At 47.6% G+C, this 27,880-nt stretch overlaps 2 protein-coding genes across 15 annotated transcripts; one reads left to right on the top strand and one right to left on the bottom strand.

Moving 5' to 3' along the window:
- The first annotated feature begins 36 nt into the window (after positions 1–36).
- LOC126958088 (golgin subfamily A member 6-like protein 7) lies at positions 37–7,644 on the top strand. Its single transcript, XM_050796223.1, is given in 9 exon segments — positions 37–261; positions 1,915–2,040; positions 3,500–3,529; positions 3,790–3,840; positions 3,929–4,022; positions 4,119–4,225; positions 5,461–5,519; positions 5,847–5,988; positions 6,283–7,644. Coding segments are annotated over 9 exon segments (2,022 nt in total). The 5' UTR covers positions 37–210.
- On the bottom strand, positions 2,457–27,880 carry LOC126958073 (E3 ubiquitin-protein ligase HERC2-like). Of its 14 annotated transcripts, none has more exons than XM_050796195.1 (7): positions 18,700–19,419; positions 16,308–16,408; positions 14,550–14,729; positions 12,486–12,664; positions 9,413–9,572; positions 5,148–5,270; positions 2,457–3,822 (listed from the first exon to the last, which is right to left on the bottom strand). In XM_050796195.1, exons 1-6 carry the CDS (start codon positions 18,784–18,786, stop codon positions 5,186–5,188), a joined length of 792 nt encoding a protein of 263 aa, XP_050652152.1. In that variant the 5' UTR covers positions 18,787–19,419; the 3' UTR covers positions 2,457–3,822; positions 5,148–5,185. The 14 variants fall into 14 exon arrangements, with proteins under 14 accessions (XP_050652152.1, XP_050652155.1, XP_050652156.1 ...); XM_050796198.1 differs by lacking the exons at positions 2,457–3,822; positions 18,700–19,419 and adding exons at positions 26,648–26,749; positions 27,685–27,880 and having other exon boundaries at positions 4,219–5,270; XM_050796199.1 differs by lacking the exons at positions 2,457–3,822; positions 18,700–19,419 and adding exons at positions 26,648–26,749; positions 27,792–27,880 and having other exon boundaries at positions 4,219–5,270.

Here is a 27,880-nt window from a genome sequence, read left to right as displayed (position 1 = left end):
GGCTGCCTGGCCCCGCCTCCCTTCCATCTTTCTCACTGACCAATGGGCTTCAAGCATTAAGGCCACGCCCCTATTCTGCATTCTAGTGTGGCTCTGGTTACGCCTCCTCTGGCTCAGTCACATAGCTGTGTGGTACGTGACTGGAGGTGTATCGGTGTACTCATCTGGATCACCCCACTGTGGCCCCAACCCCACTTCCCTCCCCACCCCATGATGTCAGAAGAAAACAGAGAGAGAAAATTGGCTGAGGCCAAGAAAAAGGTAAAACGCAGAGGGTTGTGGCACCCCAACCCAAACCCAGCCCCAGGCCCCCTCAGACAGCAGAACAGCTGCCAGAGTTCGTGCCACTCCAGAGGCACACCAGGCTCGGTCCTCCCAGTAACTCTGGGCTCCCCCAACCAAAATCTTCTCAGCCAGCCCCACCCCCTCAGCAGTCCTGCCTCTGCCCTCGCCAGTGACCCCAGGGTGACTTTGAGCCGGTGACTCCTAGGGCTCCCCACTCTGTACTCCACCTCACCTCCTACTACCCCAAAACTGACCTCCCTGGGCCCTTTGGGCTCACGTCTCCAAGGACCTGGGTGCCCCTGCACCTGCCGTCACCAGTCGACCCAGGGTGACTTTGGGCAGGTGACTCCTGGGGCTCTCCACTCCATACTCGGCCCTCACCTCCCACCGCCCCAAGCCCGACCTCCCTGGGCTCTTCGGGCTCACGTCTCCAAGGACCTGGGTCCCGACCCTGCGAACCTCTCCCCAATCTCAAAGAGGCAACTTGGGCATAGCACTGATGTGTCCCCGGTCCCCCACCACCGCCCGGAGGAGTGGAATGTAGTGACGTCACAGTCCCTCTAGGAACTATCATTGCTGCCGCGAGGCAGGCCTTTGATCTTAGGACCCGCACCCTAAGTGTTCTTGCCCCTTTTCTGGTTCCTCTGGTTGCAGCACAGATTTCCAGCTGGAGGAAGAGTAGGGACGATGTGACCTAGGAGCGAGAAGTTTCGGGCTGCCTTAGTCCCTTAACACAGACATTGACCGTTTGACAAGGCTACACCTCCCCTGTGAACTCAAAATGTTCACAGTGTCTCTGGGTGGCAATGGGAGAACGAGTTCGGTTTGGTTTTCTCCCAGGCTTCTACTCTCCAAAGAGACTTTAGCCATTTTTTTCTAAGTTCTACACCTCATATTTGAATTCTCCATGGTTCTGGGACCACAGTTCCCATCAGTCAGTGATCTCTGAAGTGAGATTTGCTCATCTTCTGTGGAATAGATCTTGGGAAACTGAACTTGACAACTCAAATCTTCCTCATCTCATGTCCACCTGGGGTACTTTGAGTGCCGCAGGATAAAAATGGGGCATCTTTCCGAAGCATACAGTTTTCCCTTGATTCTACCGAGAGACAAAAGATTAATGCTCTTGGGGATGACAGTCACATGGATTTCTAAGAGTATACCAGACTTCTCTCTGAAATGAAGCTTGGGTTGTCCTCTGTTAAATTCCCAGATTTAACAGAAAAGCTGGCTTCCGCCCTGAGGATACATTGATGTAAAAGTTTGAGAGGTAGTGGTGTACTTCTTCACACTAACAGACGTGTGAGGATGTATGACTCTTAATCACACAGTGTGTACTTTCCTGCCTACTTTTTACTTTTCTACCTCTGCTTCTGGTTTTGGTCCCTGGAAACTGCCGATTTGTGGCAAAACCCCAGAGCTCAGAGTCAGAAGACTGAGTTTAAGGTCCATTATTGCCTTTTTTTTTCTGCCACAGTATTGATCCCTCTCAGTCGTGATTTTGACAACACCTCGTACAGTTGTTGGTGGCATTAAATCAGATCACCTACGAGAGTATGTTGTATGAACTGTAAACTGACTGTAGGACCTTGGAGTTCTCATGAGTATCACTGCTCTTCTTTTCTACAGTTTAGAGGCTATCATCAGTGGAACAATGCTGGTGTTGGTACCGGAGGAACCGACACCAAAAAGAAAATAAATAACGGCACTAACCCTGAGACAACCACTTCTGGTGGTTGCCATTCACCTGAGGATGTGAGTCTTGGTTGGCTGGTCTCCTGAGGTCAGGGGCACAAGGGGCGGGTAGAAGGTAACTTAAGATTGTGGAAGGAAGAACTGCCGGGTACTGGTTAAGAATTCTGGGTTTGGGCCGGGCGCGGTGGCTCAAGCCTGTAATCCCAGCACTTTGGGAGGCCGAGACGGGCGGATCACGAGTTCAGGAGATCGAGACCATCCTGGCTAACATGGTGAAACCCCGTCTCTACTAAAATACAAAAAAAATTAGCCGGGCGAGGTGGCGGGCGCCTGTACTCCCAGCTACTCGGGAGGCTGAGGCAGGAGAATGGCGTGAACCCGGGAGGCGGGGCTTGCAGTGAGCTGAGATCCGGCCACTGCACTCCAGCCTGGGCAACAGAGCTAGACTCCGTCTCAAAAAAAAAAAAAAAAAGAATTCTGGGTTTGGCCGCGCGCGGCGGCTCAAGCCTGTAATCCCAGCACTTTGGGAGGCCAAGACGGGAGGATCATGAGGTCAGGAGATTGAGACCATCCTGGCTAACACGGTGAAACCCGGTCTCTACTAAAAAATACAAAAAACTAGCCAGGCGAGGTGGCGGGCGCCTGTAGTCCCAGCTACTCGGGAGGCTGAGGCAGGAGAATGGCGTAAACCTGGGAGGCGGAGCTTGCAGTGAGCTGAGATTCGGCCACTGCACTCCAGCCTGGGCAACAGAGCGAGACTCCGTCTCAAAAAAAAAAAAAAAAGATTTCTGGGTTTGAATCCTACCTCTCCATCTACTAGGAACATGATTTACGGCAAATTGCTTGAGCTCTTTGGGCCTCTCTTTTCACATCTATAAAATAGGGATGGTAATGTTTTACTTATATTTGTGAGGTTTGAATCAGATTTGTTATTGTTGTTGCTTTTCTGTTAATCCCTAGGCCAGGGCCTGCTGTAAACTCCTCTCCTCTTTTGAACTTGCGTTTCCTGAGGAGGTAGAGTTATAAGAGTATCACAGGTTTCTGTTTGCTCTGAGAGTCTGAGATTTAAAGATTCACTAGAATGGAAACCTGGGGGCCAAGAGCTTCTGTCTGCCTTTTCCGTCCTGTATCCCAGCTGTCCCATATCCCAGCTGTGAAGAACCGTCCCTGGCCTGTATGTGCTTGGTCAATGTTTGCTGAATGAATGCACCTTTCTAAATCACAAGCTGGCAGAAGGGTGGGCTTTTCTCACACTCCATCTCTGAAGGTTTATGTTAGTGTCTTTTCCAGAGAATCTAGTTTCAGCCTTTCAGTTCTGTGGCTGTGGGCAAAAACCAACAAAGACCCAAATCCATTTTTTTTTTTTTTTGGCAGTTGAGAGTTGACCAGTTCGTGTTCCCATTGGGTCTGATAACTTTGCATTTAAAATCCATCCCTGGCCCCTGCCTACCGCTTCCTGACTTGAGGAATAGAGTCGAGGGGGCCACCCTCAGTCACCTCCCTTCGACTCTCCCCACAGAAACAACAGAACTGAGCCCAGCTGGAAGAAGTAACATGATTTCTTTGTTTGCTCACATGACTGCTGGGTTTGGGGGGCACTCAGATGTAGAGGCCCCAGTCTCGCCTGGCCCACTCCCAGACTGGGGATGAAGGCTCACCCCCCACATTCCACCCCATCCCCACAGGGTCCCTGATAACCTGGCCCCATGGGTGGGCCTGTCCTGGGGCAGTGGTGCCATTCTGGGGACATCTCTTGCTGTGCCATCTCTGCCTCCCCCTAGTAAGAGCTCTGTCTTCCTCTTCCTATAGGAAAAGGCGGCAAGCCACCAACATCAGGAAGCCCTAAGGAGGGAGCTAGAGGTGAGTGGAGGGGGTGAAGTTCCCTCCTGTCCTCTGGAGAAGGTTTCTTTGCTTCTCTTTCAGCACTTGCTTATCTTTTCTCCCAAAGACCCAGGATCATACTATACGAATCCTTACGAGTCAGAAGACTGAACTGGAGACAGGGCTCTACTTCAGCCAGGAGGCTGCCAGGAAATGTGAAGGTGGGAATCTGGGCACCCGGTAATCCTTCAACCTGGCACTTTCACAGGCCTTTAGGGGGAGTCCTTTGTGCCACATCTCAACCTCTCTCATTCCAGGAGAGTCCAAGGATCTGGCCGGTCGCCTGCATCGTTCCTGGCACTTTGCAGGAGAGTTACAGCAGGCTCTGTCTGCTGTGTCCACACAGCACAAGAAGGCGGACAGGGTGAGTCCAACCACCTGCTCGGTCCCCTGGGAGCCCAGTTTCACAGATGGAGGAATGAGCCTAAAGGTCCCCTCTGCACAATGCAGTGTCCTGTCCAGAAGGCAGCATGGGCCATTTAGTACTGCTTTTGGGTGTGGATATTAGAGGCAGGTTGGGGCTGAGTCGGCTGCTGCGGGTTAGCTGCAGGGTGCTGTGGGGAACGAGCACCGGACACAGAGCTCCGAGGCCAAGAGCCCACCCTGCCCAGACGTGGCTGTGGCCTTTGCTAAGTCCTAGGCAGGGGTAGTGTACTTGTACCATGAAGATACAGAAGAGTATCTTTAGAATGTTACCATTTGTGTAGAAAGAGGGAACAAACATACATGTGTGTGGCTACGTAGTATGCTAATATACCTAAAACATATGTGTAAGGATTCATAAAAAACTCAGGAGACAGGAACAGTGTGTATGGGAGGTATTTCCCTTCTGTACCTTCTGAGTTTTGGACTACGCCAATGTATCATTCTTTCAAAGAGTCAACAAAGGATTAATTTCCTCCTTCTTATCTGGGCCCTACCCCCAGCGAAGGAATGGGCTTACAGAATCAGATATACCTGGGTGTTGAAAGCCCAGCTCTGTCTAAGTGATCTTAGACAACCCCTTAACCTTCAGTACCCCATGTTTTTCATCTACACAATAGAGGTAATAATGGTAACCGTCTCCTATGGAGGTTGCGAGGATTGAATGGGTTTGTTAGTGCAGTGCCTGGTGAAGCACTCAAAGGTTCTGACAGTGGGAGTAGTAACAGTAATAACAGCAGCAATCTTATCTGATCTCTCTGGGCCCCTGTTAGCCAGCTATCAATTCAATCTCTTTCCCTGTCCCTTCCACCCTTACTGAGTTCTTTGAAAAACAAGTGAGAGACAGGTGTGGTGGCTCACACCTGTAATCCCAGCTACTTGGGCGGCTGAGGCAGGAGAATCACTTGAACCTGGGAGGCGGAGGTTGTGGTAGGGTGAGATTGCAACATTGTACTCCAGCCTGGGCTACAAGAGCGAAACTCCATCTGAACAAAAAGAAAAAAAGAAAAAGAAGAAAAACAAATGAGATCCTGGGCTTGGAAGTGCCTTGAGAGCATGTCAGGTGTGACTGGGAGTGGGGAGTGGTGTGTGGAGTGGTCACTGTGGCTGTTGTTCCTGGTCGGCCAGCCACTCCTCTGCCTGCTCTATCCTGACTTCACCTTTCTCTATTTGCAGTACATCGAGGAGTTAACAAAGGAGAGGGACGCCCTGAGTCTGGAACTGTACAGGAACACGTAGGATGGGGGAAGGTGGAATGGGAGGTCTGGGGGCCCTCAGCGTGGGGGGTGTGCTGGGAGGTGGGGGTACAGGTGAGCATGGTGAGAGGCCCCAAACAGGTTTTCATGTGTGCGCGGGGAAGCTCTAGTGCCGGCTGTGCCATTGACTCATGGGGTAGCCTCAGGCAACTCATGTCTTCTCTCTGGCCTGCCACCTGCGACTTTTAGTTCCTGGGGTCCCTTCCAATGCCACAGTTCTGTTGTGGGGCAAAGGTACAGGGTTGATCACCAAAGCAGTCCTTTCTGTTCTTAATTCATTCCTTTCTCCATGGCCTCCGGTCACAGCATAACCAACGAGGAGCTGAAGGCGAAAAATGCCGAACTACAAGAAAAACTTCGACTTGTAAAATCTGAGAAGTCTGAGATCCAGCTCAACGTAAAGGAGCTAAAAATGAAGCTGGAGAGGGACAAAATCCTGCTGCCACAGGTAAGAGACTGCAGCCCCCGCGGTTGTGAAAGCTCCACCCAGCTGGGACCATGGTCTAGGGATCATGCAGGGTATAGGGAGGGTCCAGCCAAGAGCTGGAAAATTTGGGTCCTTGTTCTGATCCCACCATACAACCATCTAGAGTGTGCTAAAAATCTACAAATTGTGGCCCTGCCAGGGGAATCAGAACATCAGGGTTAGGGCTTAAATTTTTTTTTAAAGAATCATAGATGAAAACCGTTATTTTATAGATTACATTTATATAGCTAGCTCATGAGTCTATTTCCTTTTGAGGTTGAAACCAACACTTTGCAGGAGGAGAAGTTGCGGGAGCAGGAGAAGAAGACATGGGAGCAGGAGGAGAAGATACGAGAGCAGGAGGAGAAGATGTGGAGACAGGAGGAAAGGCTGTGGGAGAAGGAGAAGGAGCTGCGGGAGCAGGAGAAGCAGATGCGGAAGCAGGAGGAGCAGATGTGGAAGCAGGAGGAGAAGATGTGGAGACAGGAGGAGAGGCTGCGGGAGCAGGAGGAGCAGATGCACAAGCAGGAGCAGAAGATGCGGGAGCAGGAGGAAAAGATGTGGAGACAGGAGGAGAGGCTGCGGGAGCAGGAGCAGGAGCTGCGGGAGCAGAAGCAGATGCACGAGCAGGAGCAGAAGATGCGGGAGCAGGAGGAGAAGATGTGGAGACAGGAGGAGAGGCTGCGGGAGCAGGAGGAGCAGATGCACAAGCAGGAGCAGAAGATGCGGGAGCAGGAGGAGATGATGTGGAGACAGGAGGAGAGGCTACGGGAGCAGGAGCAGGAGCTGCGGGAGCAGGAGAAGCAGATGCACGAGCAGGAGCAGAAGATGCGGGAGCAGGAGGAGATGATGTGGAGACAGGAGGAGAAGATGTGGAGACAGGAGGAGAGGCTGCGGGAGCAGGAGCAGGAGCTGCACGAGCAGGAGGAGCAGATGCACAAGCAGGAGCAGAAGATGAGGGAGCAGGAGGAGAGGATGTGGGAGCAGTACCAGAGGCTGCGGGCAAAGGAGGAGAGGATGCAGGAGCAGGAGGAGAAGATGCAGAAGCAGCAGGAGATGTGGGAGCAGGAGGAGAAGATGCGAGAGGAGGAGGAGGAGAAGATGTGGGAGCAGGAGGAGATGTGGGAGGAGATGATGATGCGGGAGCAGGAGGAGATGATGCGGGAGCAGGGGGAGATGCGAGAGCAGATGGAGAAGATGAAGGAGCTGGTGGAGAAGATGCAGGAGCAGCAGAGGCTGCCAGAACAGGAGGAGGAGCTGTGGAAACAGGAGAAAATGCAGGAGCAGGAGGAGAAGATACGGGAGCACGAGGAGAAGATGCGGGGGCAGGAGGAGAAGATGCGGGAGAAGGAAGAGAGGATGCGAGACCAGGAGGAGAAGCTGCCAGAGCACAAGGAGAGGTGCTCAGCGCCCTGCGTCCCTCCCTCCAAAGATCTTTGTGATACAAGTCACGCTAGCAGCATGGCGTCTGCGCGAGGAGAGGCTGGGGACGGTTCTCCCCACGACAGCCCCACTGCACAGGTCGTGCAGCTGCCTCGTGGGATGAAGAACGCCCAGGAGCGCCCAGGCTTAGGCAACTCCTGCATCCCATTCTTCTACCGAGGAGACAAGAAGAAGATGAAGATCATCGACATCTAAGAGCCGGCACTGTCAACAAGGCCTACAGAAGTGTAAGCCACCATGTCACTGTGTGAATATAGTCTGAGAATAAACTTGAAAAAAAGAAAAAAGAAAATTTATGTTAAATTGTGATAAAATACTGGCCGGGCACGGTGGCCCACACCCGCAATTCCAGCACTTTGGGAGGCCTGGGCGGGTGGATCACCTGAGGTCAGGAGTTCAAGACCAGCCTGGACAACATGATGAAACCCCGTCTCTACTAAAAACACAAAAGTTAGCCGGGCATGGTTGCGCACGCCTGTAATCCCAGCTACTCGGGAGGTTGAGGCTGCAGTGAGCCGAGATCACGCCACTGCACTCCAGCCTGGGTGACAGAGCGAGACTCCATCTCAAAAAAAAAAAAAGTTTCTACCTGAGGACAATAATATCTATGTATGTTTGCATTGTCTTTTTGCTTGCTCTTTCTTGTTTAGTCTTGTGTTGTCTTGTCTTATGGCGTGGCTAGGAAACTGTTACCTGCCTCCAGAGAGGATTGACTTTTTTTTTTTTTTTTTTTTTTTTGAGACGGAGTCTCGCTCTGTTGCCCAGGCTGGAGTGCAGTGGCCGGATCTCAGCTCACTGCAAGCTCCGCCTCCCGGGTTCACGCCATTCTCCTGCCTCAGCCTCCTGAGTAGCTGGGGCCACAGACGCCGCCACCACGCCCGGCTAGTTTTTTTTTTTGTATTTTTTAGTAGAGACAGGGTTTCACCGTGTTAGCCAGGACGGTCTCCATCTCCTGACCTCGTGATCCGCCCGCCTCGGCCTCCCAAAATGCTGGGATTACAGGCTTGAGCCACCGTGCCCAGCCAAGAGAGAGAGTATTGACTTTGACTTTATGGCACACAATTGGAGTAAGGGCAGATCACCTTCATCCAGTTTGGGACTAAGCTGGTTCAAAGCAGGTTTTAGTTTTTGTGACAGCTGGTCTATTCTTTATTCATTTCTTCTCCTAGGGGTGGCCCTTCCAGGGTCCCATCTCCTTACTGGGATCCAAATTCTCATTATGTCATTTGAGCCCTGTGAGTGCCAAACATTCAGCTAGGCTCTCCAGCCTGTTCACTACCACTTCATCCTCAAGTTTCTTAGCCTTTAGCCCTCTACTGTTGACCAATCACCAAGTGTGGGAAAGCACTACAGACTGTCAGGGTCACCTCCCAGGCCTGGTCACTCAAATCCTGGCTGAGGTCTCCAATTACCTTCAAATAATTGTTTTTGATTGGGGCACATTTTTGTCCAGTTTTTCTAACTGCTCTTGTGGGGAGGCTAATCTATAACAAGCTACTCTGCGTTTAGTGGCTGTGGGAGGCACCCAGTGCAGTCAGTGGCGCTGGGTCCTTCCCACAGCCCTTCTCTAGTGTATCTATTTGGACTGTCTGCTCATTTCATAGAGAGGGTGTGTCTTGCCCAGCCCGTCTGGCATGTCTAAGGTAGCTGTGGGGTCAGAATCTGCAGCTCCCAGACCCCAGCCCTGCAACAGTAGGAGAGGCTGGACCCTCACATCTTTCAAGTCCCACCGGGCTGGTGTGAGCGGGCTCCCGAGTCCAGGGCTGCCCTGCAGAATGTGGGGCTGATGCACCAGCTCCGAGCCCACCTGATGTGCTCAGGGTGCTCACCTTTGGGCCTGTCTTGCCTCTCAGGCATTCGGCTGACCCTGAGAGCCTCTCCCTCATCTTGACCAGCAGCTACGAGCTCTGACTTAGAGGTTCCCCGAACCTTAGACCATTTGGCCCAACCCCTCATTTCTTACCTGAGGAAACTGAGACCACAGAGGGGAAGCAACTTCCTCGAGGACCCCCAGCAAGTCAGAGGCAGAACCGGGTCTAGGAGCCTTTTCCCAGCAGAAGTCCTCCCTGTCCCCTGAGCCTTCTTTTGTGCCTCGTTAAGTTCCCTGTAAGGAGACTGCCCTGCTGAGGCGGGAAATGGTGCTGATCAGGGTGCTGTCCAGCCAAGATTGTGCCAGTGCACTCTGGCCTGGGCAACAGAGCAAGACTCCATCTCAAAAACTAAAAATAATTTTAATAATGTATCATACTTATCCCAACAGATTGAAAGCATTACCATTTCAACATCAAATCAATATAAGAAAAATTGTTATTTTACATAGGTTATTTCTTTCTTTTTTTTTTTTTTTTTTTTTTGAGACGGAGTCTCGCTTTGTCACCCAGGCTGGAGTGCAGTGGCGCGATCTCGGCTCACTGCAAGCTCCACCTCCCGGATTCATGCCATTCTCCTGCCTCAGCCTCCGAGTAGCTGGGACTACAGGCGCCGCCACCACGCCCGGCTAATTTTTTGTATTTTTAGTAGAGACGGGGTTTCACCGTGTTAGCCAGGATGGTCTGGATCTCCTGACCTCGTGATCCACCCACCTCGGCCTCTCAAAGTGCTGGGATTACAGGCATGAGCCACCGCGCCCGGCTACATAGGTTATTTCATAAGTCCTCAAAAACCATCAGGGTAGCTTACATATGCAGCACATTTCAATCTGGACAGTGAGATTTGCATTGAAAATATCTGATCCGCACTTAGATTCATAAAATATACAGGTGACAAAGTAGACTCACATGGCCCAGTTATTCTAAACACACTTACATGCTTCCTAATAACAGAATTTATTAAAGTCTGTATTTTAATAAAAATTAAACAGATAAAATATTCAGTGTCTCAGCTACGATGGACACACTTCAAGTGCTGATCAGCAAACTGTGTGAGTGCGGCCAGACTGGCCAGCACAGGCTACACGGCTGCAGCTCAAATAGCACAGCTGCAGCTCAAACAGGCCAGTCTCTCTGCACATGGAAACAGTCTGAGCAAGCAGGAGATGGGGAAAACGGGCACTGCCCTCGTGAGAACGAAGGACCCACAACAGGAACCCTGCACTCACCCCCCGCCAAAGACACCAACAGCCCATGACGCAGCCTCAGACAACAGAGAGGCATTCAAGAACCTAGAAAAGCACCTCTGGAAAATGCTCACTTGAAAACTTTGCATGTAACTTTACATTTTAATTGCAAAGTTGTTAACATCCACTTTCTCATTTATTCTTAATGAACTCTGTGAAAGTAAACACAGCTTTTATTCTTATTCCTATAGTTACTGAGTTGGAAGTTCACCTATGTGAACAAGTTGTTCCAACTGAAATTTTCTGAGAACAAATCCCAGGATCTTTCCCTTAACAGAAACTATATTAAGTTTAGTTCACTAATTTCCATTGGTTAAAGACCAGAATGCGTGAAATATGCATTATCAGATTAGAAAAACAAAATAAACATCACAAAAATGCTTTTCGAAATAGCATTTACTAAAATCCATGATAGAAACTAGCTCTAAAAACTTCCCGTTTCAAAATTTCACTGTGTCCACTAAGTTCGTTTTTCTGGCTGTGGACAGCAGGGCCACCCCACGCCACAGACCCACCACGGCCCCATGACCAGGCTGGCTGAGAGCTGCGGCCACTTCCCAGGGCTCCCTGCTCTGTGCTCGGCCGCCTGATGCAACTTGCCAGTTCTTTGCTTTCTCTATGTGTAGAAACTAAAACCAGAAGCCTAAGTTTACAAAAAGCAGATTTTTATTAAATAAGAGGTACAAATGTGTTTCATTTTCTAATAAATCTGTTTCACAAATCATCTTGCTTTTCCGCTCTTCTTGAGTGATCCTTTTTACACAACACTGTCTGAACGTTTTGGCTTCTGCCAAGGTTAGCCTCTGTTCACAGGCTGAGTCTGACTTCTTCCCACCTCCTCCTAGTCTGGCCTTACAAAACAATGCTCATCATTCTTTCACATTGACTTTAGTTTTGAAAAGAAAAGTTATCTTACACAGTAGTATGTATAATGCTGTAATATGTAAAGTGAGGCAATGATAGAACCACTTTTAAAAATAACCTTCCCATGATGATTTTCATTTGCATCCACCTGCTTATTACTAAGAATCTTTTCACATGTTTACTGCACACCCCAATTTATCTTCTGTGAAAAACTTTTGAATATCATCATACCCTCCAACTTCTCCTCTTACCTATGTTGAAAAGGGTCTGCTCTTTATCCTAACGTCTGTACTAGGTAATTTTCAGAATATCCCTTCAATCACCAATTTTTGAGATTCTTGTGCTGGATTTCATTATCTTAATATGAAAAACAACAATCACTCATTAAAATACAATAAAGGCCAGGCACAGTGGCTAATGCCTGTAATCCCAACACTCTGAGAGGCCAAAACAGATGGATCACCTGAGGTCAGGAGTTTGAGACCAGCCTGACCAATATGGTGAAACCCCGTCTCTGCTACAAATACAAAAATCAGCCAGGTGTGGTTGCGGACACCTGTAGTCCCAGCTACTCAGGAGGCTGAGGCAGGAGAATCGCTTGAACTCAGGCAGTGGTGGTTGCAGTGAGCCAAGATTGTGACACCGCACTCCAGCCTGGGCGATAGAGTGAGACTCCATCTCAAAAAAAAAAAAAAAAAATTAACAAGTAAATAAATAAGCCAGGCGTGGTGGCTCATGCCTGTAATCCCAACACTTTGGGAGGCCAAGGTGGGCGGATCACCTGAGCTCGGGAGTTCAAGACCAGTCTCACCACCAGAAAGAAACTCCGTCTCTACTAAAACTACAAAGTTAGCTGGGCATGGTGGCACATGCCTGTAATCCCAGCTGCTTGACAGGCTGAGGCAGGAGAATCACTTGAACTTGAGAAGCGGAGGTTGCGGTGAGCCAAGATTGCGCCATTGCACTCTAGCCTGGGCAACGAGAGCGAAATGCTGTCTCACAAAAAAAAAAAAATTAAGTAAATAAAATACACTACAATACTGCTAATACAATTTACCTAAGAAGCTGTTGCATGAGCTGAACCAGAGGCAAACACTGTTTGCCAGAAGACTCACAGATCCCCGTATTAATAAGGTCTTTATCCAATGGAGTCCTGCTTCTGTGAAACGTTGAGGCATTCGCTTCCTGTTCATCAATTTCTTTTTCCTTCTGTGCTTCTTTTTTGGCTTCAATATCCTGTAATTTATAAACAGAAATTGTTTACAAGTGATCTCATTAGCAGGTGTGAAGCACACAGGCTGGCTGAGCCCTGACCCCAGGGCCAAGCTATCCCAGCCTCTGTGTGCCACCACACACACCTACCCACAGGACCCCACCTGCCCCGTTGGAAACCCCAACTCAGCTGTGCAGTTTCAAACAGTGTCTTCCTTTTACAGATCCAAGGTCCAGGCTGCCTCTGCTGACGCTCTGCAGCCTCCTCCTGTGAAGTCCCTAAAATCTTTAACCCTGCCACTGGCTCTCACAAACACCCACGTGATCCGCCCCACACACGCAGCATCCAGCTGCTTTGTAAGGATAAGAAGCAGCTTAATTCTCACACACACTGGTTCAAGTGTAAATGGCAAAGCCACTCTGGGAAACTATGAACACACACGGACCCCAAGACCTAACAAATTCCACTCCAAGTGTTTACCCTAAGGGAGAACATATGCTCACTGAAGTACCTGTACACAGCACAATCATGGCAGCTCTACGCGGCCAAAAACCAGAAAGCCTGGGCACGGTGGCTCACGCTTGTAATCCCAACACTATGGAAGGCCAAGGTGGGGGGATCACTTGAGCCCAGGAGTTCGAGACCAGCCGGGGCAACACACTGAAACCTTGTCTCCACAAAAAAATAAAAAAACTAGCCGGGCATCGTGACACGCTGTGGTCCCCGCAACAAAGGAGGCCGAGGTGGGAGGATCGTTTGAGCCGAGGAGGACAAGGCTGCCATGAGCCAACATCAGGTCACTGCATCCAGCCTGGGCGACAGAGCGAGACTGTCTCAAAAAAAAAAAAAAAGAATACAAAAACCAAAAGCAATTAAATGTCCTTCAGTAGAAGAATGAAATAACAACCAGCACTACACCTATAAAATGGAAAACTTCCCATAATAAAAACCAAGTCAAGGCCGGGTGCGGTGGCTCAAGCCTGTAATCCCAGCACTTTGGGAGGCCAAGATGGGCGGATCACGAGGTCAGGAGATCGAGACCATCCTGGCTAACACGGTGAAACCCCGTCTCTACTAAAATACAAAAAAAAATTAGCCGGGCGAGGTGGCGGGCGCCTGTACTCCCAGCTACTCGGGAGGCTGAGGCAGGAGAATGGCGTGAACCCGGGAGGCGGGGCTTGCAGTGAGCTGAGATCCGGCCACTGCACTCCAGCCTGGGCAACAGAGCTAGACTCCGTCTCAAAAAAAAAAAAAAAAAAAAAACCAAGTCACAAGACACACAACAGTGTGAGTGAATCTGAAAATCCTTCTCCACGGCAACGCAGGAAAGAGTGCAGCCTCTGCAGCTACATTGCTGCAACACTCAGAGCAGGGAAATGAATCTCATCTGAGGGCAGGGGAGCGTCCCGGCTGCGAGTGCCAAGGGGCACAGGGATCTTCCCGGGTGACGGGAACGGTCTACATGATGGACAGGTTACCTGTTAAATTCACTGAAACAGACAACATGCAGGATTTCATCACAATTAAATCATATCTCAATAATTGTTTAAATTAGCACATAAAATAATTTAAAACATACTCGAATATGATACGAGTTTAGTTTTACTGTTTTCAGTTATTTTTCACACATGTGAATGTGGTATTTCCGATCTCAGCGCACCACCAGGTCACGTGTGCCTCCAAGGCCATACCTGGATCTCTGCAGTAATGGCTGCGTGTAAGGCTGACTCCAACCCTCCATCAGCCATCAAGCTGCCCACCAGAAGATCAATCATGAATCGACGACCTGGACTTATGTTCACATCATTGCCTGAAACTGAAATAGAAAGTGCGTGCCAATTTGAGTGAAATGCCATCCCCTCCCAGCACCATGACCCATGCCCTCTCCTGTTCCTTCCCCAAGCCCACCTGCGCAGGGCAGGAGAGCAGAGAGTGCCCGGGCCCGCTCCTCGGCGGTGGGCAGCAGCACGGACCAGCCGCTCTGCAGCACGGACTGGGCGGCCGACTGCACGGTGCTCAGTACGCCCGCGCTGCTGGCCAGGGTCACCACCGTCTGCTTCAGGCTGTTCAGGAGGACGCTGCCCAGACCTAAACCAAGGAATTCCGGGTCAACCTGGTGACTAATGGCAGCATGCAACTGAAAGGAGAAAAACAATTTTCACTTAGAACCCCTAAAAATGAATGAATTTCAAAGTCTTATTAAACACTGAATAAAACTCAATTGTATAAATAAAACTCAATTGTATAAACTCAAAAGTATAAATAGACAAAATAACTTCTCAGTTTACGTATTTTGAAAAACTAGACTAAAAATCTCTTACCCACAATGCTTGAAGTGTTTTCTAGAGGAATTTTGTAAACCCCACTGTGAACATGTGTATGGAAACTTCACCAGCAGGCTCAGGAAGTGGACTCAGAGCCGGGGGCGCAAACGCCAAAGGCCTCCTGCCCACTGGAAGAAGGCACAGTGCTGACCTCTGGCAAGGAGAGTGAGGAGCGGCCTCACTTCCTCTGCACCTGTCCTTCCTGTTGAATTCCTTTACATTTAAAAACCTTAACAACAATGCCTAGCACCCAAGACCAGAGTTCATGTTTTTCCTTACACACAAATGATTCCTATTCAAAATGTTTTACACTAAAAACATCAGTTACAGGACTAAACAATTTGATCCTGAGTAGTTGTTTACCCCCCACATTATCTATAAGACTTCAAGCCAAGTGCCACTCTGCACTCAGAACAGCAGCTCCTAATCATCACAGAGAGACACACAATGTCAGCGCTCAACCCTCTACGGATGACTGATGGCCAAAACTCTAAGCATCCTCCCTCGTCGTCTCATTTAGTATCACAGCTTCCTGGGTCTAGTCAGAGGATCATAAATTGAATCACCAGAAAAGCTGAGATCCCAGACTCGGAATCACAGCACCGAGAGCCCACTTAAAACAGGCGAGAAACCAACCTACTAGGCCTCTTAGCTCTAAAGCAAGGGTGGTAAGAACCAGCCTCCAGCAGGCCAGCTGTCTGCAAGCAGAAGGTAAGAAAGGAAAGAACTCACCCGGTCACGACAGACCTGAGGAACCTGGTCGCTGTCTCCACCACCTCCAGCCGCACAGAGGACACGGTGCTCTCGTCGAAGAGCAAGGCCTCGGGAAGTGCTCTCAGGGCATCCAGGGACTCCTGCAACAGCTCACTGCAGAGGTCCGCATCCTCGCCTGGGCGCACACACGCGTCAGAGGAGCCCCCACTACTCCCCTCTCCCGCTGGGCTTCCCAGCCCTCAGCGAGAGAAGATGCTACTGTCCCCTTTCTAATCCCTCACTCAACAGGCCAAAATCTAGCACAGCTGCTCCAGTCAATTCTGTGTTTCGTGGCTGTCACATGAGCACTACACTAACTTCTTGTTCTTCTAGAATTAAGTTCGTACTCAGTGTTCCATGGTAGTGGCTGGCGTGGGGTGGAGGGTGCATGCACTTGCTCTTTTTTTTTCTCTAAAGCACAGACATGAAAAGCCAAACAGCCTCTGCAGCCTCTCATCTCACAAGCAAGAAAACTGAGGGGCAGAGAGCACATGGGATCAGCCGAAGGGCACAGGGTGGCTGAACCGAACTCAAAACCCAGACTGTTGGTGCATTAGGGAAGAACCACGCGCAACACCAGGGACCGTACCTGATCGCCAGGCCCTGCGCAGGAAGGCGAAGGCGAAAGACAGTATCGCTCGAGATCCCACTCTGGCGAGCCCCTCCACGCCTTTGCCCGCAGGCCCGGAACTGCAGACGACACACGGAACATAACCAGTCAGCAGCGGAGGGTGCAGATACTACATAAAATCAATACTATGAAAGGGTGTGTACCAAAATCCAACCAATGGTTTTCCTCACATGACAGGATTACAAGTGCATTTTTAGTTTTGTTGTTTAACAACTTTCATCAAACGTCTTTTGTAAAGGAAAAGTTTTCTCTTTAAGAATCAAAGAAATGTACAAGGAATTTTAAACGTCTTGGGAAAAGGCTCATGAAATGACCTCACAAAGTGAGAGTCTAATGGGAGGAAGCAGACAATAAGCAGATAAATACATAAACGGAGGGAGAATAAAACCCACAGGAGAGACCAGGCCAGAGAGGAGCTGGAAGAAGAGCAGCAGAACCACACGGGGTAGCCTGGCTCGCCCCAGATCCAGCGTCCTCCACTCAGGGTCTGCTCCTGGCTGAGGGTGAAGCCCTGTGTGCCTAACCCACCCCGTGAGGAGTCGTCCTCTTCTAAGGGAAGTGCTCATCACCCTCCTGTGTCTTTTAAAGCTTTTCACTACTTGTGTATGTTAATTTTTTTTTTTTTTTTTTTTTTTTTTTTTTTTGAGACGGAGTCTCGCTCTGTCGCCCAGACTGGAGTGCAGTGGCGCGATCTCGGCTCACTGCAAGCTCCGCCTCCCGGGTTCCCGCCATTCTCCTGCCTCAGCCTCCCGAGTAGCTGGGACTACAGGCGCCGCCACCACGCCCGGCTAATTTCTTTTTGTATTTTTAGTAGAGACGGGGTTTCACCGTGTTAGCCAGGATGGTCTCGATCTCCTGACCTCGTGATCCGCCCGCCTCGGCCTCCCAAAGTGCTGGGATTACAGGCTTGAGCCACCGCGCCCGGCCGTGTATGTTAATTTCACAAGTCAGTTTCATTCTGCATGTTATAAAAGGTTATGCAAATGGCTCACTATAAAAATCATCCTGTACAAGACAGAAAAGGCTAGAATACAAAAATGAACATATAATCTCAACTCAATCATGCACAACAATTATATTTTTTACTTTATACAATATCATATTTGTAACCTATATATATTATAGTATTGCTACTATAAACTATATTCTCCAAATTTACTAAAATTTGCTTTACAATCGGGGGAAATCCTATAAAAACAGGTAATATGGAGTTCAAGACCAGCCTGGCCAACATGATGAAACCCTGTCTCCACTAAAAATACAAAAATTTGCCAGGTGTGGTGGTGGCGTGCCTGTAATCCCAGCTACTCGGAGGCTGAGGCAGGAGAATCACTTGAAACTGGGAGATGGAGGTTGCAGTGAGCCAAGATCACTGCACTCCAGCCTGGGAGGCAGAGCAAGACTCCATCTCAAAAACAAAACAAAACAAGCAAACAAACAAAAAACAAAAAAAGGATGTTATAGAAGGATCTCCCCAAGATACAATGTGTAATAAAAATGGCAATGAAGAACACAGCTGGCTGGGGATCAGTACATGCTTATCCACAAGTGCCTGAATAATGCACCGGGAGCTGAGAGAGGAAACACAAGAACCTCTGAGAAGGGCACTGGGTACCTGGAAGACGGAAATCTTTGCTCCTAAATGAGAAATATGAACACGACAAGACACAGACATGTAACAGGACACACAGTCCTTATATAAAAAAGCACATGGGTCAAGTGTCGTCAGAGGAGGTGGGCAAGTCACTTTAGGTCAGGAGTTGGAGACCAGCTTGGCCAGCATGGCAAAACCCCATCTCTACTAAAAATACAAAAATAAGCCGGGTGTGGTGGTGCACGCCTGGAGTCCCAGCTGCTTGGGAGGCTGAGGCAGAATTGCTTGAACCTGGGAGGAGGTGGAGGTTGCAGTGAGCCAAGATTGCACCACTGCATTTCAGCCTGGCCTGGGTGAAAACATGAGACTCAAAAACAAAACAAAACAAAACAAAAAAAACTACTCAGCAATAATGATACATGAAACGACCCCCTTGGGAAAATGTCAAGGGGATTATGCTGAGTGAAAAAAACTCAATCTTGCTGGAGGCCAGGAGTTCAAGACAAGCCTGGGAACCATAACAAGACCCCAGTCACTACAAATACAAAATTAGCTGAGTGTGTTGTCATGCATCTGTGGTCCCAGCTACTCAGGAAGCTGAAATGAGAGGATGGCTTGAGCCCAGGAGTTTGAGGCTGCAGTGAGCTATGACTGTATCACTGCACTCCAGCTTGGGCATCAGGGTGAGATCTTGTCTCCAAAAATTACAATAATAACAATAATACAAAATTAAAAACCCAATGTCAAAAAAATCACATAATAGACACAGAGAACAGATGAGTGGTTGCCAGCAGTTAAGGTGGAGAGAATACGTGAACGTGGGTATAAACGGCCCTTGTCCATTTACCCTGATTGCAGTGGTGGTCTCAGAAAATCCGCACCTGAAAAAACTGCAAAGAAATACACAATTGAGAGCATGTAAAACTGGGAAAACCTGAAGAAGACAGGCAGACTATCAGAGTTAACACCCTAGTTGTGATGGCTGTGTTGTAGTTTGCAACTAGCTACCAGCGAGGGCAAAGGCGCGAACAATAAAAGGAATCTCTATGCTGTTTCTTACAACTGTATGTGAATCCACAATGATCTCAAAAAAAAAAAAAGGCTTTTTAAAAATTTTAGGAGTTCTTCCACTTAATGAAAGATACATTCCAATTAATCCACCAACCCTATGTCATCACAAAGGAAGCAGCAGAGAAAAAGCTGCTGGGTTCTCAGTCGTTTCTGCAGCTGAGGGAACTCAGTTTGATTCGACAAACACACAACAGTGCTTGGAGAATCTGAGCACCTACCGCCCACCCATACATGACACTCTGATTCACGACCATCACAGCCGGTCAGGAAGGAAGGAAAGAACCACGGCACTCCTATTGCCAAATGGGTAGGAATCTCATCTGTCACTTGGTTTAATTTACTCTAAAACTATTTTCAAAAATACAACATGTACAGTCGTCCCTTGGTATCTGCAGGGGATTGGGACCAGGCCTGTCCCACCCTGGCTCCACACCAAAACCCTAGGATGCTCAAGACCCTGATATAAAATGGTGTGGTATTTGCATATAACCTGTGCACATCCTCCCATGTCATTTAAATCATCTCGGCCAGGCACAGTGGCTCACACCTATACTCCCAACACTGGGAGGTCGAGGCGGGAGGGTCGCCTGAGCCCAGGAGTTCAAGACCAGCCCGGGCAACATGGCAAAACCCCATCTATACAAATTAAACAGAAAAAAAAATCGGCCAGGCGTGGTGACGCAGGCTTGTAATCCCAGCACTTTGGGAGGCCAAGGCGGGCAGATCCCTCGAGGTCAGGAGTTAGAGGCCAGCCTGGGCAACACAGTGAGTCCCTGGCTCTACAAAAAATACAAATTAGCTAGGCATTGTGACACACGCCTGGAGTCCCAGCTACTTGGGAGGCTGAGGTGTGAGAATCACTTGAGCCCAGGAGATCAAGGCTGCAGGGAGCCATGATAGCCCCACTGCCCTGGGCAACAGTGAGAACTCCATGTCAAAACAAACAAATAAGAAAAACCATCTCTAGATTACTATAACACCTAATACAAGGTAAATGCTCTGTAATTCGTTGTCATACTGTATTGTTTTTTATTTTTATTTTTTATTGTTGTTTTGGTTTTTACTGCTTTTCTTCCAATATTTTAGATCCACAGTTGGTTGAATGTGTGTTTGTGAAACCCACAGATACAGAGAGCCAACCGTAATGTGATTTCAACTATATTTAAACATAAAGAAACAAAAAAGGAAAACAAACACAAAAATTAAAACATAAGAAAACAAGGAAACAGGCTACAAGTATCACTCCTGTCTCTGGGGAGCAAGACGACCAGGGTTTTGCTCTTGTTTCTTTCTGCCTCCTGTATCTTCTATGTGCTCTCCAGGGAGTCACGTATCACAGTCAAATAAAGCCAACACTCCCAACTACACAAAATATAAGTTTCATCTGGCAATCTTGTAGTTTCACATCTGAGGGCAAAAGTCTAATAGACAGCTTCATTTTGGAAAAGTACAAATTTACATAAGCCTTAAACATTCTAGTGTCTGTTAGCAAATAGAGGAAATCTGTGATATATTAACAGGCATCAACAAATTAAAACTCATATGCCCAAAAGCATCTCTTTTTTTTTTTCTTTTTTCCCTTTTTTAGATGGGGTTTCATTCTTGTTGCCCAGGTTGGAGTCCAATAGCGTGACCTCTGCTCACCGCAACCTCCGCCTCCCAGGACCAAGTGAGTCTCCTGCCTCAGCCTCCCGAGTAACTGGGATTACAGGCCTGCACCACCATTCCCCGGATAATTTTCCTATTTTTAGTAGAGACGGGGTTTCTCCATGTTGGTCAGATCTCGAACTCCCAACCTCATCTCTAAAAACCCCATCTCTACTAAAAATACAAAAATTAGCTGGGCCTGATGGCAGATGCCTATAATTCCAGCTACTGAGGAGGCTGAGGCAGGAGAATCACTTGAACCCGGTGGGGTCGGAGGTTGCAGTGAGCTGACATCCTGCCACTTCACTCCTGCCTGGGCAAAAGGAGCGAAACTCCATCTCCAAAACAAAAAAAAGATATTACCAGGAACAGATGGCAACATTTCAAAACGAAAACTTGGTCAATCCACCATTAAGATGCAGCAATTCGAAACATGCATACACCGAACAAACAAAAAAACAATGAACAGAACTGAAAGGAGAAAAAGACATTTATACTTTTATCGTTGGAAACCTCAAAATCTCTTCTACAGCTGATAAAATTAGGAAACAGAAAAACTGCCAGGATATAGAACTCACCATCACCATCGATCAACTAGATCCAATCAAAATTTATAGAACACTCCAGCCAATAACAGCAGAATACATAATCTTTTCAAGTATCCACAAAACAAATACTAAGTTAGAACATATTCTGAGGCATAAAACAAACCTAACAAATTTTTTGAAATTAAAGTCACACGGCCTACGTTCCCTCAAACAATGGAAACAAATTAGAAGTCAACAAGAGAACAATTACGGGAAAATTGCCTAACTCTCAGAAACTAAACAATAAACTTCTAAATAACCCATGGATCAAAGAGGAAGTCTCAAGAGAAATTTTAAAATACATTCTGAACTGAGAGAAAATGCAAGTACAATACATCAAAATGTATGGGAAAGACCTGCAGTGGGTGAGAGAGAGAAATTTACAGCACTAAACAAATGGTATTAGAAACTTGGAAACAAATCAATAATGTAAGTGCCCACCTCGAAAACCTAAAAGAAAAAAAAATAGCAAAATAAACCTAAAAGTAAGCAGAAAGGAAGAAATAATTAAGGTAAGAGTAGAAACAAAGTGAAAACAGAAAAAACAAACAGTAAAGCAAAAAGCTGGTTCTTTGTTTTTTTTTTTTTTTTTTTTTTTTGAGACGGAGTCTCGCTCTGTCGCCCAGGCTGGAGTGCAGTGGCGCGATCTCGGCTCACTGCAAGCTCCGCCTCCCGGGTTCACGCCATTCTCCTGCCTCAGCCTCCCGAGTAGCTGGGACTACAGGCGCCCACAACCGCGCCCGGCTAATTTTTTGTATTTTTAGTAGAGACGGGGTTTCACCGTGGTCTCGATCTCCTGACCTTGTGATCCGCCCGCCTCGGCCTCCCAAAGTGCTGGGATTACAGGCGTGAGCCACCGCGCCCGGCAAAGCTGGTTCTTTGAAAAGATTAATAAAACTGACACACGTCTCTAAGCAAGACTGACCCCCCCGCCAAAAAAGAAAAAAAAACCAGACATAAATTACCAACATTACTGATGAAAACGCGCTCTAAAGATATCAAAAAAGACCGGGCACAGTAGCTGACACCTGTAATTCCAGCACTTTAAGAGGCCCAGGTGGGCAGATTATCTGACGTCAGGAGTTCAAGACCAGCCTGGCCAACATAGGGAAACCCTGTCTCTACTAAAAAATACAAAAATTAGCCAGGCGTGGTGACAGGCACCTTAATCCCAGCTACTTGGGAGGCAGAGGCAGGAGAAGCGACTGAACCCAGGAGGCGGAGGTCGCAGTGAGCCGCGATAAAGCCATTGCACTCCACCTGGGGGACAAGAGAGAGACTTCTCTCAAAAAAAAAAAATAAAAAAAAGACATCAAAAAAGAGAATTAGGAATTACTAGGTACAACTCTATACACAGGACTTTGACAACTTGGGCAAAATGGACTTATTCCTCAAATAATACAAATTACCACAACTCACCAAATATAAAACAGACCATTTGAATAGCCCTACCACTATCAAGAAAACTGAATTCATAATTCTAAGAATCCCAATAAAAAGAAATTATCAGACCCAAATGAATTCACTGCATAATTCCATCCAACATTAACACAGACTCAAAACAGTCTCTTCTGGAATCTAGAGGATGAAAATCTTCCCAATTCATTTTAAGAAGCTAATATTAGCATGATATTGAACCTAAAGACAGTACAAACTAGAGAACAATATACTTTACATATATAGACACAAAAATATTTTTTACCTTAAGAAACTAGAAGAGACAGAAGAGCAAATGGAACTCAAAGCAAGCAGAAAAATGGAAATAATAAATAATAAAGCAGAAATCAATGAAAAAGAAAACAAAATCAATAAAACCAACAACTGGCTCTTTGAAAAAACTCAAACTGGTAACTTCTAGTAAGACTGATCAAAATGGAAAGAGAGAAAGTGCAAGGCATATTTCAGCAAATTTCTGGATAACAGGTGGTCTACACTGGTACTTACTACATGCAAGATAATAGGATACGCACTTTGCCTGGCCTTCTGTACTGATCCCATAATAACCTACGAGGTGGGTACTATTATCAACCGCAGATATAGATTTTTTTTAAGACACAGGGTCTTACCCTGTCACCCATGCTGGAGTGTAGCGGCACAATCAGTTCACTGCAGCTTCCAACCGCTGGCCTCAAGCAATTCTCTCACCTCAAGGTCCCAAAGTGCTGGAATTCCAGGCATGAGCTACCATGCCTGGCATCAAAAATTATGTTAATACATGTACATTTACACATGTATGTCCATGCAAGGAAAAGTAACTCTGAATAGCCACACCGAAGGGATAATACTGGCTAACTCTTGGAGGAAAACTGAAATTGGGGTGGGCAGTCAGGTGAAATCTCTAATTTATAATCTATACATTTTTATAAGAAAACATTTATTCCATGTATATTTTTAATTGGAAAGAAAATGCATCAGACATTTAAAAAAATTGAATTATACAAAATAAAGCAAGCAAAGAATAAATATATGGGTTTTATAGGGTTGGATAAAGGGAAGAGATTATGAAAGTCCATCCATGATAAAGAACTCCTATAACCCAAAACAAAAAGTCAATTACAAAAATGGGCAAAAGGGCCAGGTGCAGTGGTTCATGCCTGCAATACCAGCACTTTGGGAGGCCGAGGTGGGTGGATCACCTGAGGTCAGGAGTTGTAATCCCAGCTACTCTGGAGGCTGAGGCAGGAGAATCACTTGAACACAGGAGGCGGAGGTTGCAATGAGCTGAGATTGTGCCACTGCATTCCAGCCTGGACAACTACAGCCAAACTCCGTCTCCAAAAATAAAAATAAAAATAAGGCAAAAGATTTGAATAGACATTTCTCCAGTGAATGTATACTCATGGTCAATAAGCATGTAAAAAGATGTTCAGCATGACTAATCAACAGGGAAATGCAAATCAAAACAATGAGATGCTCTACCTACTCACACAAATTAGGATGGCTATCATCAGACAAGAAAAGAAAAAGTATTAGTGAGGGTGTGGGGAAACTGGAATCTTGGTATACTGCTGCAAGAATGTAAAACACTGTAGCCACTGTGGAAAACAGTTTACTGGTTCTGCAAAAAGTTACATCTAGTGCCAGGTGTGGAATCTCAGCAACTCAGGAGTCTTGAGGCAGGAAGACTGCTTGAAGCCAGGAGTGTATGGCCAGCCTGGGCAACACAGTGAGATTCTGTCTCTAATTAATCAAGCATGGTGTCGCGCACCTGTAGTCCTAGCTACTTGGGAGGCTGAGGCAAGAAGATCACTTGAGCCCAGGAGTTCAAGGCTACAGTTAGCTAAGATTACATCACTGCATTGCAGCCTGGGCGACAGAGTGAGACCCGATCTCAAAAATAACAATAAATAATAAGTTAAACATAAAACTACCACATTATTGGCCAGGCGCAGTGGCTAACGCCTGTAATTCCAGCACTCTGGGAGGTCGAGGTAGGTGGATCACAAGGTCAGGAGATCGACACCATCCTGGCCAACACGGTGAAACCCCGTTTCTACTAAAAATACAAAAAAAATTAGCCGGGCGTGGTGGCAGGCACCTGTAGTCCCAGCTACTTGGGAGGCTGAGGCAGCAGAATGGCTCACAGCAGGATTACAATTGTGAAAGAAAAATGGAAACCACCACAAGGTCCCAAAATAGCATCATGGATAAATACAATGTGGTACATTCAAATGACGAAATACTAAATTATTCAGCAATAAAAACAACTATTAATACACAGAACAGCAGATAAATCTCAAACATGTAACTGGGAGTAATGAAGATGGTTTCAAAATGTTACTTAAAATATGGTTCCACTGGGCCAAGTGCGGTGGCTCACGCCTGTAATCCTAGCGCTTTGGGAGGCTGTGGCAGGTGGATCACAAGGTCAGGAGATCAAGATCATCCTAGCTAACATGATGAAATCCCGTCTCTACTAAAAATACAAAAATATTAGCCGGGCGTGGTGGCGGCGCATGTAGTCCCAGCCTCTAGGGAGGCTGAGGCAGGAGAATGGCGTGAACCCAGGAGGCAGACTTTGCAGTGAGCCGAGATCGCGCCACTGCACACCAGCCTGGGTGACAGAGTGAGACCCCGTCTCAAAAAAAAAAAAAAAAAAAGGTTCCGCTTACATGACATTCTCAAAAACAATACCCTTACACTGATGGAGAACAGATCAGTGGTTGCCAGGGTACAAGTCCAGGGTACATGTGATAAAAAGCAGCAGCACAAGGGAGCTTTTGGGGTGATGAAACTTCTCCATCCTGATGATGGTGGGGGTACATGAATCTATAGAGCTCACAATTTACTGAACTAGATACCACAAAAAAATAAACTTCATGTAATTTTTTAAATTAAAAAAAATGTAGACTCGTTGCGGTGGCTCACATCTGTAATGCCAGCACATTCGGAGGTTGAGGCGGGTGGATCAAGAGGTCAGGAGTTCAAGACCAGTCTGGCCAACAGAGTGAAATCCCATCTCTACTAAAAATATAAAAATTAGCCAGGCGTGGTGGCGGGCACCTATACTCCCAGTTACTTGGGAGGCTGAGGCAGGAGAATCATTTGAACCTAGGAGACAGAGGTTGCAGTGAGCCGAGAAGGTGCCAAGCATTACAGCCTGGGCGACACAGTGAGACTCTGCCTCAAAAAACAGAAAAAAAAAAAAAAAAAAAGGGAATTTGGTATGTATAAATCTATCCATACATAAAATATTCTGTAATAGTAAAAAACACACATCATGTCACACAGAAAACAAAAACATTTACTGAATGCCAAAAAATCTCCCTAAAAACCCCAATCAGTTGGGATCTACATAAAGAACAATTATGCTCTGCTTTCTAACCATAATTTTTAAAAGAACAAAGGACGAAAAAAATTCATCAACATCATGACCTCAGTTGCAACACAACTGTCCTTAGTCCTTGTATTGGTTACAAATACAAAACGAACAGCTCAACTGAACTAACTCTTGTCTCTCCAGAAACACAAACACAAGACCTCATAAAATGAGTGAGTTTCTATTGGCCACAATTACTGCAGTTTACCTCTCCAATTTTCCCCTCCACAGTTAACTAAACAGCTCAAGAACTATCAGGAGCAAACAACAGTCACCATGATATGGTTAGGAGTGTGGCAGATTTCTTCTTAACCAGTAATAATAAATAGGGGAAAATTTTTGCCTATTAATAGATCTCAAGTTTCGTGCACTTGCAAGAAACTAATTAAAAGGCAGCCCTGCACAATCTACAAAAAGAGCCATGAAGACTGTTACATTTTAAGTTACAGGAAATAAACCTACTTTTCTAATATAGCAAGATACAACTGACTTCCCTTTACATACCCTAAAAAAAGCCTTACAGGAGAAATTTAAACATGGAAGCAGAAACACACTAAGAAAAAGACATGTCAAACCCCACCTGTGTATCTGTTTTCAACCATTTGGAGTCAAGGCGAGCCTGGGCAGCCAAACAGAAAGAGTCAGAGGGCATCTTTTCTCCAGTTTCCTCCAGTTCTCAGGCCTGCAAGTAAACATACATGTTGAAGACCTAACTCTTTTTAATAGTTTACAAAGACACTCCCGAAAGGTTTAACGCAGAAAAAAAAAGAGAACAGAAAGGGGGAAGAGAAGAGCTGGGGGAGGGGAGTGAAGGGGAGAGAGGGAAAGAGGGAAGAGATGGAGGGGAGGGAGGTGGGGAAGAGAAAGCCTCCTTCCAAGGTAGGCAGGGTGTGCCGAGTTTCTGCACCACACTGGCGAGATCTTGAAAATGGACGGTCACAGGAGGCCAAGTCACAATGTCATCCCCCTGCCCTCAAATCCAAAAGGCACACACACCCGACAGGAGGCCCATCGTTTTTACTTTTTTTTTTTTTTTTTTTTTGAGACGGAGTCTCGCTCTGTCGCCCAGGCTGGAGTGCAGTGGTGCTATCTCAGCTCACTGCAAGGTCCGCCTCCCGGGTTCACGCCATTCTCCTGCCTCAGCCTCCCGAGTAGCTGGGACTACAGGCGCCGCCACCACGCCCGGCTAGTTTTTTTTTTTTTTTTTTCGTATTTTTAGTAGAGACGGGGTTTCACCGTGTTAGCCAGGATGACACTGATCTCCTGAACTCGTGATCCGCCCGCCTCCGCCTCCTAAAGTGCTGGGATTACAGGCCTGAGTCACAGCGCCGGGCAAGCCCATCGTTTTGATGACAAATGACAGCAGCATGAATCTGCCGCTTTACCCCACAGCAGGGCGCGTGCGAGAAACAAATACTCAAAAGGATCGCCTGCAGAAACGCCCACAGCCACCACCACTTAGAGATGGAGAGAGGCCCGAGGCTGCGCCTAGGGAGGTCCCTCAGGCCGGCCCCGGTGCTGCCGCCGCTCCAGGCCCGCCTCCCGGGCTCGGCCGCCCGCCAAATCCCCGCCCGCACCGCCCCCGCCGCCTGCCGCCCCGGTGCCCCAGGCCAGGACCTGACGCGCAGGGCGCGGACGCCAGCTGCTTGCTGAGCCGACGCCCCCGATCCCGGCGCCACTCGCAGCCCGAGGCGCTGGCCGATGGGACTGCCGCCCCCGCTTACGGCCAACTGCAACGAGGCGGCTCCGCGGGCGCAGCCGACTCGGAACAGGAGCCCTTCGCCGCTTGTCCGGACTCTCCCGCTTCCGGCAA

This window comes from Macaca thibetana, chromosome 7, assembly GCF_024542745.1.
Source record: "Macaca thibetana thibetana isolate TM-01 chromosome 7, ASM2454274v1, whole genome shotgun sequence".
NCBI lineage: Eukaryota > Metazoa > Chordata > Mammalia > Primates > Cercopithecidae > Macaca > Macaca thibetana.
Note: the sequence above shows the minus strand (reverse complement) of the source record. Positions and strands in the feature narration are given on the sequence as shown.